Source organism: Homarus americanus, unplaced genomic scaffold, assembly GCF_018991925.1.
Source record: "Homarus americanus isolate GMGI-L3 unplaced genomic scaffold, GMGI_Hamer_2.0 scaffold30108, whole genome shotgun sequence".
NCBI lineage: Eukaryota > Metazoa > Arthropoda > Malacostraca > Decapoda > Nephropidae > Homarus > Homarus americanus.
Genome location: NW_024748109.1, coordinates 12,067,500 through 12,080,390, shown reverse-complemented (window position 1 = coordinate 12,080,390; position 12,891 = coordinate 12,067,500). Strand labels below are relative to the sequence as shown.

General features: G+C 36.2%; 1 protein-coding gene across 12 annotated transcripts in view; it reads right to left on the bottom strand.

Moving 5' to 3' along the window:
• The window catches only part of LOC121880011 (dual specificity protein phosphatase MPK-4-like), a 198,340-nt gene that overhangs the window by 37,178 nt on the left and 148,271 nt on the right, over positions 1 to 12,891 (bottom strand). For 11 of the 12 annotated variants that reach the window (XM_042386960.1, XM_042386955.1, XM_042386961.1 and 8 more), the window contains one exon: positions 6,084 to 6,307. The exons of the other annotated variant lie outside the window; for it this stretch is intronic. In XM_042386960.1, coding sequence (XP_042242894.1) covers positions 6,084 to 6,307 — 224 coding nt within the window. The remainder of the gene's footprint in view (positions 1 to 6,083; positions 6,308 to 12,891) is intronic. 12 annotated transcript variants of the gene reach the window in all.

Genomic DNA, 12,891 nt, shown 5'->3' with positions numbered 1-12,891 from the left:
GATAATATAATTGACATTTCTGGATTCCTAGCAGGTCAGGGAATATTTTGAATGTAAACTTCATATATTTTGCACAAAAGATACAATACTTGCTTTGTGTAAACCAAATTATAACATTAGATCTAAAATTTGTATACCTAATGCAAAATCCATGATGTTTATATTCAAAATGATCATCATATTGTAAAAATTCCAGCAATGTAAATTTTATTCTGGCCGGGTAATTTGTATGAATTTTATGAGCTAAATAAAAAAAAAAAAAAATTATACTTCACGCGTATATGAGTAGATGCACCACAAAAAGTGAAAGTCCGGTTCTGGAAAGGTACCGCGTAAATGAGAAATCGCGGAAAGTGAAACCATGTAAAGCGGGGTAATACTGTACAGTGAACCCTCACTTTATGCGGTGAATTGAACCCACGGAGGCCCGCGTAAAGCGAGAAATGCGTAAAGTGAACAACATAACATATGGGATTAAATGAAATAGAGACCGGCTGACCCCCAAACTCCATTTTTTCCGACACAATACAGTGGGGTATGCTATAATGAATCTAATTGCTTCTAGAACCTTGTTCGTTATAGCATTCGTTCGTTATAGGATTAATCCGTTCCAGGCCCCCACATACAACCACTTAACACTGAAAAATATAATATTAAATTGTAAAAATTGTAAAAAAGTGCATAAATATGCATCTAAACCCTTTAAATAAAGAATACCATTAATACTTGTAATACAGAAACAATAAATTAGTAAAAAAAAAAAAAAAAAATTTATAATGTTCGTTGTAGGAGTTTCGTTCGTTATAGCATTATCAATTTTATAGGTAAAACCATTCGTTATAGGAATATTCGTAGTAGGATCCGTTCGTTATAGCATACCCCCACTGTACCTATGTTCTAGTAAAAATAACATCTTAATTTTATGATGGTACATGCACACAATTAATATTTAAGAGAAATAAAGAAATACAGTCGCCAAGTTAATGTCTATTCAAATAATGGACTCAACTCCCTCCCCCTCTTCTCACACTCGCTGGCTCTTCCCTCTCTGAGAAATGTTTGGGGGAAAACCACTAGATTTTAAGGTATAGTAATAAATAATACCTCAAACTAAAGTTAGGATAATATAATTGACATTGCTGGATTCCTTGTAAGACCAGGAATATTTTGAATATAAATGTCATATATTTTGCACAAAAGATATCAAATTTACTCAGAGTAAACAAAATACTTACATTAGATCTAATATTTGTATGTCTAATGCAAAATCCATGATGTTTATATTCAAAATGATCATCAAATTGTAAGAATTCCAGCAATGTAAATTATATTCTGGCCCAGTAATTTGTATGAATTTTATGAGCTAAAACATTTGCCTTAAATAAATAAACAAAATATACTTACCCAAATACCATCTGTCAATCAAAATACCCCACCTCCCCCCCTCTTCCCACCTGCTCCCTGGGTCCCTCCCTCCCTCCCTCCCTCCCTCCCAACCCCTCACCCCCACCTTCCCTCCCTACCAGAGAAATGATTGGGTTATAACAGTATATTTACATTTTTAGTAATAAATAATACCTCAGACTAAAGTTAGGATAATATAATTGACATTGCTGGATTCCTTGCAAGACCAGGAATATTTTGAATATACACGTCATATATTTTGCACAAAAGAAAACATATTTGCTCTGAGTAAACAAAATACGGATTGTACCTCTCTAGTCCGGCATTCTGTGGTCCGGAAACTCCTGGTCCGGAACGATTTTAGTTTGTCCAATAGGTAGATAGGCAGCTTTTTTTTTTTTTTTTTACTTATCTGAATTATTATTATTATTACAGGAGTATTAAATTTTTGCCCCTCAGGCCCCAATGTGGGTCAGTGACCTATGCCCAGGTGGGCTAATCCCCTTAAAAAAAAGCCGCGGGAAATTAAGGTTTGTTTACATCCGGCAGTTCGGCTGCTCTCTCTCTCTCTCTGCTTGTCTATACAGAGTACAACATTTAACCCTTCAATATATATGAGCAGTAAATAAGTGTTGCTTTCATATTCTTATGTAGAGTAATGACGATATGTTTTCACATGTGCACACTTACATACGCGCAGTCTCACTTTTTTTTACCATTAATGGTTAGCTACTTATATTGTTCCATTTATTCACATTAAATAACATTACAGGTACTTCAAACAACCATATTAATTTTTTTACATTAATTTTACTACAGCTAAAATCAGGGTCTTATTTTCTTCAGTTTTATATGTAGAACCAATCAGTCACTGGTTATGTAAGCTTTAACATAAACAATGCCGGCAGCCGTCTCGCCTCCTCTAATATTCCACGTATTATTAATAAATTGTATTGTTAATTTTGCACACACACACATTAATTCAATAAAAACAAATTCAGAAACATTAATTAAAATATATATGAACAGTAAATAAGTTAGCTACTTCTATTGTTCCATTTATTAACATTAAATAACATTACTTAAAACAACCATATTAATTTTACTACAGCTACAACCAAGGTCTTATTTTCTTCAGTTTTATATGTAGAACCAGTCAGTCACTGGCTTTGTAATCAACAAAAACAATGCTGTGTCATTTCCTCGTGTGTTTTAATATTCTACGTGTTATTAATGAATTGTATTGCTCATTTTGCACACATAAACATTAATTCAATAAAAAAGACATTCAGCAATAAACAATAATGAATCTTTTGTACATAAGAGAAATGACGCTGTTTACACGATTCTGCACGTCGTCTGCACGTTGGCGAGCCGTTCAAACCCGCCGAAATTCAAGTTTCCGCCATAGAAATTTTTTTTTACTGTATTTATTTTTTTTTGTGTTCTGTGGGAGACTCAGGTGGTCCTTACACTCAGGGGTAAAGGAAACACACTGATGTCAAGTCCATAAGTTCTATTTCTGGTACTAACACAAAAAGGAGTTAAGACAGGGGTAAACAGCGTCCTGTCTTGGAATCTCTCTGGGTATCTCTCTCTGCGCATGCACGTACAGCGCGCATGTGCCCAAAGCCTGAACTAACACTTGGTGACAAAAGGGAGTATGATTATAAAGCATATAATACAGAGACCTGAATCAATAATGGTAAATAGTACAGAGTTACATATTACAGCCACATTCGTCTCATATATCTACATGTTCCAATAAAATACGTTAAGAATTAAAAACTCGCAAAATTTGAGAAGCTACTATACGACATTTAACCCTTCAATATGTCTTCAAAGAGACCATGATGCAGAGAAAGTGGTGCTAGTGCTTCCAAGCATAAGCACAAGTCACTATCTATCCAGGAAAAGGGTGAATTTCCATGGTCCGGCACCGGTCAGGTCCCGAGGTTGCCGGACTAGAGAGGTACAACCTGTACTTGCATTAGATCTAAAATTTGTATGTCTAATGCAAAATCTATGATGCTTATATTCAAAATGATCATCAAATTGTAAGAATTTCAGCAATGTAAATTATATTCTGGCCGGGTAATTTGTATGAATTTTATGAGCTAAATAAAAAAATTATACTTCACCCGCGTATATGAGTAGATGCACCGCATAAAGTGGGAATTCCGGTTCTGGCAGGGTACCGCGTAAATGTAGAAACGCGTAAAGTGAAACCGCATAAAGCGAGGGTTCACTGTATATCACAAAAACTGTTTAAAAAAAAAAAGTCTTTTTCTTGATTTACCCCCGGGTGGGGTGTACTGCCAGCGGCACCCTAACCCGGGGCTTAAGGGTTAACCCTTAGGTTCCGGGTTACGTTCCAGAACATCCGACCAGCTCGCCCCGGGTGACATTCCAGAATGTCTGCCTATTCCCGCCACTGTTTAAATGCCCAGCCCGGGTTATCAGGTTCCAGTGTGACTATTTGCTTGTCACGCCACACGCTCAGCCACAGGGAAGCTTCCTGAACATAATTACCTACATTTGTTTGTTTCATTTTCATTGTTTGTTCATTTTATCATGTTGTAATAAAGTAATATTGATAAAAGTAGTGTAGTTGTATTGTAGTGTAGTATTACCGGAAAATAATGCTATGATTATGTTATAAATTTATTTATTTGTGGGATTATTATTATTTTATTCAATACTTGCTCCACCAAACACAGACAGACAGGCAGACTGGTGACCTACTGATGAGTGTTGCCAAGCACTTTTTAGGAAAAATAATGCAAATAAAATACAGTATATTCTGAATGAATTATTTACAGCAAATAATTATTAAGATCAGTAAATATATGTATTATTGGCCACCTCAGACACAAAGGCAAGCTAAAAATAGCAGCTAAGTGCTGAGGGACCACGAGCGTCAGTTGTCAAACCAACACAGTCTCCTTATCTTCCCTCCTCCTCTCTCCCTACGTGCGGCTAGGGAAGTTTCTATAGGGTCCACATATAGTTTTTCTTACTTATTTTTTATTGTTTTATCATTTAAAAGGTTAAAAATTATTTTTGGAAAAATTGATTTTTCTCCATTTACCCCCAGGTGTAGGGTACTGCCAGCTGCACACTAACCCCGGGCTTAAGGGTTAAGTTGGAGAAAAATTATTGAAACTTAAATTTCAAAACAAATGTCCAATAAACACTAGCCATGAAGATAAATTAAAAGTATTACAGGTTGACAACCCTTTATCTGAAATTCCGATAACCGAAAACCTCTGAAAACCGAAAGTTTTTTGAGGAGCAAAACTTTTTTTTCTTTTTTTCTTTTTCTTTTTTTTTACAGGGATCAGCCCACCCAGGCACATGTCACTGACCCACATTGGGGCTGGGGGGTGAATATGTAATAATAATTATAACAATAATAATAATTATTCATAGTAAATAAAATTTATCAAAAAAATACACAAAAATATAATAATAATAATAATAATAATAATAATAATTATAATAATAATAATAATAATAATAATAATAATAAAATAATAATAAAAATAATAATAATAATAATAATAATAATAATATAACAACAATAATACTGTAATAATAATAATAAAGAATACAAGAATGAAGAAAAGATCAAAAGTGAGAAACACGACCTTGAAGAAAGTCAAAATAGTTGAGACTCTGTGTGAGAAGGACCAGGGGTGGCGCGACAATGAGTCAGTCGGGCCATTGTGAGAAGAAGGTAATCAGGCAAATAAATTATTAGGTCTATACAGCGTCGCTCAGATATCTAGACGGTCCGTCCCTCGTGACGATCTTCAGGAGTGAAGTGCTTCCCCATCTGGAGTACTGTCACCCCATCTGGTCCCCGAGATATGCTAGGGACTGTCAGTTGGTTGAAAATGTTCAAAGGAGGGCCACCAAGCTGGTGCCTGCACTTCGGCATCTCAGCTACCCTGCGAGATTGGAGCGCCTGAACTTGCCTAGCTTATACTACAGACGGGCAAGGGGGGACCTAGTTGAGGTTTATACGCATCTCAGGGGGCACTACTCAGTTGAGTGTCCTTACTTGGAGCTGGCGGACTGCCTGGCCAAGGGCCTGCGCAGCTCAAGATTGAAGAAGCTGCAAGTCTCGAAAACCGTGGAGGAAAACTTTTTCGGAGTGAGGGTTGTAAACTCTGGAACAATCTAACAGGAAAGGTTAGACGGCACTGGTGAGCTCTTTCTGCATGACGAACAAATACCGAGCGACTCAGGCACATTCAGGAGCCGTGTGCATGCCCAGTATTTGCCAACAGTGCGATAGAGACGTGATCGATTTCCGCCTGGATGCAAGAAGCTAGCCAATTTTGGGTGAAGAATATAAAGCGAAAAGAGTCAGGACTGACGCTTCTGATGCCAATGTCGATCAGTGGCGAAGAGCAAAAGTAAAAAAGTGTGCATGAATTTATATTGCTATTATAATTATGACTATTTTTACATTTTTGCCCCCAGGACCCAATGGGTCAGTGACATGTGCCTGGCTAACCCCAAAAAAAAAAAAAAAAAAAAAAAAAAAAAAAAAAAAAAAAATCAAACCTAACCTAACCATTCTGAAATCCGAAAAATTACGAAATCCGAATTGCATGTGGCCCCAAGGATTTCGGATAAGGGATTGTCAACCTGTAGTACTGAATTCTTACCTGCACACCAATTATAGGTTCCAACCTTAGCCTGGCACTTTGGGCAGAAAAGTTTTCCTTGTAAGGTGCTTGTTACTTCTTTCATCCAGCTAATTGGTAGAGTGAAAATTCCTTCATCACAAGTATGAAGATTATTCGCTGCTCCTGACCACTTACTATCACTCCAAACTGGAGTTTCTCCATGACAGTGTGGCAAAATGAAATCTTGGTTTATTAGTGGAGACCTGAAGAATAACAACATTACTTTTAATATTTTATAATTAACAATAATGTCTGTTTTTAATCAAAATAATGTACCAATAAAATGTATTCCTGATGTGTATGTGAGTGCAATATTTATTTGTGAAGAGTCAGCAAAAAAATTTTAAAACATTTTAATAAAATAAAAAAAAATTACCCAAGCTGATTGTCCGGATCTTCCGGTGAATTAACAAAATGTGTTTATTTATGTCATATAGAGGGAGCTTAAGTTTTTTGCATATAAAATGTCACTGAATTGACATAGCAAAAAATAACTTACATTGCTGTAATTCTTGTAAGATAGTGATTAATTTAAGTATAAAATACTATAGCTTGTACTAGACAGAAAAACTTTAGTAATTATTTAGTACATTTGAGTACAGTACAGTTTTACCCTCAGAACAATTATTTATTTTACCTTTTTTCACAATATGTATTTAGGATGGTGTGTGTGCATGTAAATGAGTAAAAATAAATGAAGAAAGCTACGTATATCTACCAGAAAATACGAATTAAAAACTTTTACTTAAATGTACAACACTAAAGGACTAAATTTTTCATCTCTTGTGTAAACTATGTGATGACTATACTCAAATCATTCGCTATCTTGCAAGGATTTCAGCAATGCAAGTTATATTCTGCGAAGTTTAGTCTATGACCTTTTATTAGATAATAACTTTAAGCCTAAAACTACCTTCACCATGTTTTGGGAAGGCTTCTTAAGGAGGCTTCCTAGCCCAGAGCCCCCACATATTTTGTCCGAATCTTCCGAAATCCAGATTTACAAGGTCCAAATCTTCGAGGGTTTACTATAATAATAATAATAATAACTGGTCTTTTGTTTCTCAAAAGTGCTAATTCTTCAAAAGGATTCATAGCAGTCAAAACATTACAAAGTCAAGGACCTGAGAATAAAAAAAAGAATAAATAAAAAAAGTGAAAGCTTGACTTTTATCATTCACATACTACTACAAGGAGTGGTCACTCGGTTAACGAACACAATTTGTTCCACAGAGTCATTCGTTAACCGAAAATTTCGTTTAGTGAATTCATTATTTCAATGGGATATTGGGTAATTGGTTCAAGCTCACAGAAAAGTACATACAAAGTAAAGCCAATAACGCATAAAGTCAGAAACACTTCTAAAATTCCCCTAAATCGCCCTTAAATCACTATATAAATCACATATACACTACAGGTTGTACCTCTCTAGTCCGGCAACCTTGGCACCTGACCGGTGCCAGACCATGGAAATTTCCGGACAATGGAAATTCACCCTTTTCCTGGACAGATAGTGACTTGCGGTTACGTTAGCACCACTTTCACTGCTTCATGGTCTCTTTGAATACATATTGAAGGGTTAAATGTCATACAGTAGCTTCTCAAATTTCGTGAGTTTTTAATTCAACATTTTTTATTTGGACACACAAAAAAACCCACTACATAACTTAAAATTTTGACGGGGGAAACTCGAATTTCGACGGGTTTGAGCGTTCCGCCAACGTTTAGGAGTGCATAATCGTGTAAACAGTGTCATTTCTCTTATGTACAAAAAGATTCATTATTGTTTATTACTAAATGTCTTTTTTATTGAATTAATGTTTATGTGTGCAAAATGAGCAATACAATTCATTAATAATACGTAGAATATTAAAACACACGAGGAAATGAGACAGCATTGTTTTTGTTGATTACAAAACCAGTGACTGAGTGGTTCTACATATAAAACAAGAAAATAAGACCCTGGTTGTAGCTGTAGTAAAATTAATGTAAAAAATTAATATGGTTGTTTTAAGTAATATTATCTAATGTTAATAAATAGAACAATAAAAGTAGCAAACCATTTATGTTAAAGAAAAAAAGTGAGACTGCGCGTATGTAAGTGCGCACTTGTGAAAAACATATCGTCATTACTCTACATAAGAATATGAAAGCAACACTTATTTACTGTTCATATATGTTTAAATTAATGCTTCTGATTTTTTTTATTGAATTAAAGTTTGTGTGTGCAAAATGAACAATACAATTCATTAATAATTCGTGGAATATTAAAACACACGAGGAGACGAGACGGCTGCCAGCATTGTTTTCGTTAATGTTTACAAAACCATTGACTGATTGGTTCTACATATAAAACATGAAAATAAGAACCCTGGTTGTAGCTGTAGTAAAATTAATGTAAAAATTAATATGGTTGTTTGAAGTAATGTTATTTAACGTTAATAAATGGAACAATATAAGTAGCTAACCATTAATGTTAAAGAAAAAAAGTGAGATTGCGTATGTAAGTGCGCACATGTGAAAACATATCATCATTACTCTACATAAGAATATGAAAGCAACACTTATTTACTGTTCATATATATTGAAGGGTTAAATGTTGTACTCTGTATAGACAAACAGAGAGAGAGAGAGAGAGAGAGCAACCGAACTGCCGGATGTAAACAAACCTTAATTTCCCGCAGCTTTGTTGTTGTTGTTTTTTACGGGGATTAGCCCACCCGGGCACAGGTCACTGACCCACATTGGAGCCTGAAGGGCAAAAATGTAATACTCCTGTAATAATACAGGTTGTACCTCTCTAGGCCGGCAACCTCGGGACCTGACCGGTACCGGACCATGGAAATTGCCGGACCATGGAAATTCACCCTTTTCCTGGATAGATAGTGACTTGTGCTTATGCCTGGAAGCACTAGCACCACTTTCTCTGCGTCTTGGTCTCTTTGAAGACATATTGAAGGGTTAAATGTCGTATAGTAGCTTCTCAAATTTCGCGAGTTTTTAATTCTTAACGTATTTTACTGGAACACACAAAAAAATAAATAAATAAAAATTTTGACGGCGGAAACTTGAATTTCGACGGGTTTGAACGGCCCGCCAATGTGCAGACGACGTGCATGATCGTGTAAACAGCGTCATTTCTCTTATGTACAAAAGATTCATTATTGTTTATTACTGAATGTCTTTTTTATTGAATTAATGTTTATATGTGCAAAATGAGCAATACAATTCATTAATAATACGTAGAAAATTAAAACACATGAGGAAATGACAGCATTGTTTTCGTTGATTACAAAACCAGTGACTGACTGGTTCTACATATAAAACTGAAGAAAATAAGACCTTGGTTGTAACTGTAGTAAAATTAATATGGTTGTTTTAAGTAATGTTATTTAATGTTAATAAATGGAACAATAGAAGTAGCTAACGATAATGGTAAAGAAAAAGAGAGATCGCATATGTAAGTGCGCATGCGCACACGTGAAAACATATCGTCATTACTTTACATAAGATTATGAAAGCAACACTTATTTACTGTTCATATATATTTTAATTAATGTTTCTGAATTTGTTTTTATTGAATTAATGTACGTGTGTGCAAAATTAACAATACAATTTATTAATAATATGTGGAATATTAGAGGAGACGAGACCGCTGCCGGCATTGTTTATGTTAAAGCTTACGAAACCAGTGACTGATTGGTTCTACATATAAAACTGAAGAAAATAAGACCCTGAGTTTAGCTGTAGTAAAATTAATGTAAAAAATGAATATGGTTGCTTGAAGTACCTGTAATGTTATTTAATGTTAATAAATGGAACAATATAAGTAGCTAACCATTAATGGTAAAAAAAAAAAGTGAGACTGCTCGTATGTAAGTGCGCACATGTGAAAATATATCGTCATTACTCTACATAAGAATATGAAAGCAACACTTATTTACTGCTCATATATATTGAAGGGTTAAATGTTGTACTCTGTATAGACAAGCAGAGAGAGAGAGAGAGAGCAGCCGAACTGCCGGATGTAAACAAACCTTAATTTCCCGCGGCTTTTTTTTTTTTTAAGGGGATTAGCCCACCCGGGAATAGGTCACTGACCCACATTAGGGCCTGAGGGGCAAAAATTTAATACTCCTGTAATAATAATAATAATTCAGATAAGTAAAAAAAAAAAAAAAAAAAAAAAAAAAAAAAAAAAAAAAAAAAAAAAAAAAAAAAGCTGCCTATCTACCTACTGGACAAACTAAAATCGTTCCGGACCACAGGAGTTTCCGGACCACAGAATGCCGGACTAGACAGGTACAACCTGTAATAATAATTCAGATAAATAATAAAAAAAAGATGCCTATCTACCTATAGGGCAAACTAAAATGGCTCCGGACCACGGGAGTTTCCGGACCACAGAATGCCGGACTAGACAGGTACAACCTGTAATAATAATTCAGATAAATAATAAAAAAAAGATGCCTATCTACCTATAGGGCAAACTAAAATGGCTCCGGACCACGGGAGTTTCCGGACCACAGAATGCCAGACTAAAGAGGTAGAACCTGTAGTACTCTTAAATCACTACTATAATGTGATACAGGTGATTAATTTTTATCTCTTGTGCAAAATATATGACGATAATATTCAAATTGTTCGCTGTCGTGCAAGGATTTCAGCTATGCAAATTATATTCTCCTAACTTTAGTCTGAGATATTATATAAGATAAAAACTGTAAGTCCAAAACCCTGGCTTGGGGAGAGGGAAAGGAAGGAAGGAAGGAAAAAGGGAGGGAGGGAGGGAGGGAGGAGGAGAGGGAGGAGGGAGGGAGGAGGGAGGGAGGGAGGGAGGGAGGGAGGGAGGAGGGAGGGAGGGAGGAGGGAGGGAGGGAGGGAGGGAGCAGGAAGTGAGGTGATATGTTTGACAGTTGGAGCCGAAGGTCTCATGTGTGTTTATTTAACAGTCCTCAAGTGACTAAGCTTCTCTCAATTTAAAATGTCAGTGAAATGACCTGGGAGAATACAATTTACATTGCTGAGATTCTTGTAAGATAGTGATTAATTTGAATATAAACAAGCTATAATTTGCACTAGACATAACAATTTTAGTACCGTATGATGTTTATATTCAAATTATTCACTGCTTTGCAAGGATTCCAGCAATAAAAATTATATTCTCCTAACTTTAGTCTGTGATATTTTTTTTTTTTTTTTTTTTTTGGGTTTATTGGGCACTCCCTACATCATTGTGTAAGGTGAAGCGCAGAAGCGTTTACAGCGCCCAACAGGGAAGCATGCTAAGTTCATGCTTGCCTTTATGTCTCATGAGTTAAGGGCTTAGAAGCCTGAAGAGTCAAGGGCGTAGAAGCCTGAAGAGTCAGTGGTTTATGTCCTCAAGTTATTGGAAGCTCCAACAACTTGTCCCTGAATAAGAATTCGCAACTTTCGACTCTGTGATATTATATAAGATAAAAACTTAAAGCCTACTGTGTAACCACAAAACTCTTGCTGGGGTGGGGGAGAGGAGGAAAAGGGAGGAGAGGGTGGGAGAAAGGGGAGAAGGGAGGGGGAGAAGGGAGGGGAGAGGGTGGGAGGGAGAGGGTGGGAGGGAGGGAGAGAGAAGGGAGGAGAGGGCGGGAGAAGGGAGGGGGGGGGAAAGAGTGACATTGTAGTGGATACTCTCCCCTGTAACTACTGACTGATCACTTGCCATCCGCTTACCAGCCAATCAGCAGCGAGTTCCACAGACTGGGCCTCACTCTCGGACTGAGCCAATCAGCAGCGCCACTCACTTCACACCTCTCCAGCTGATCCTGCAGAATCGTATAAATACTCCTCAGCCTAGCCATGAAGGTCATTCTACTCAACGCTCTAAAACCAACATGACTTCTCAACAAGCTCCTCAACCAACAAGACCTCTCAGCAAGCTCCTTACCACACAGCAACTCCTAGCACTGCACTGTACATACAATATATATATATACAGAAGACGCATTGTGAGTTTCCCTTCTTACCTCCATCCTTAGTGCGAGATCTCCTACATGTATGTATGTATGTGAGCCTAACAAAAAGAAAATAGACAAACATAGAGAAGTTTAACAACTGGCCACATACAGTACGATACAACATGTTTGGCAGTTAGCACCAAAGGTCTAGTGAAGTATTTATGTGTTTATTTATGTCCTTTAGCTTGAGTTTATGTTTTTTGCTTATAAAATGTCATAGAAGTGACTGGGGAGAATATAATTTACATTGCTGGAATTCTTATAAGATAGTGATTAATTTGATTGTAAACATGCGATAGTTTGCACTAGACAGAAATTTTAGTACAGTAATCATTTTGTACATTATTTTGATTACATGTACAGTCGTTCCTCGGTTAACGAACGCCTCGGTTAATGAAATTTCGGTTAACGAACTGCCTCCCATAAGATTCATAAATTCGGTTAACGAACAAAAATTCGGTAAACGAATTTCTTACGAACCGACCTCCACATGTTTTCGCTTGCACTGGCCGGTCAACCAGCTTTAGTATTAGTCCGCCAATACATTAATCGGTTCTAGGGCTTAAATTCCTTACTATTTTAGTAAATATCAAGAAGTTTACACTATTCAATAATTTTAAAAGTTTAATATTCAATTTTTTAGTCATTTTAACAATTATTGAACATAATTGAAGGTAAAGTGACTAGTTTAATGCGCGGCATCCAGCCTCTTAACACAACAAACAGGCGTTAGTTTCTCTCTGTTTTCACTGGAGGTAACATCTTGCTTGAGACTCTCTTCAACTAAACGCTTT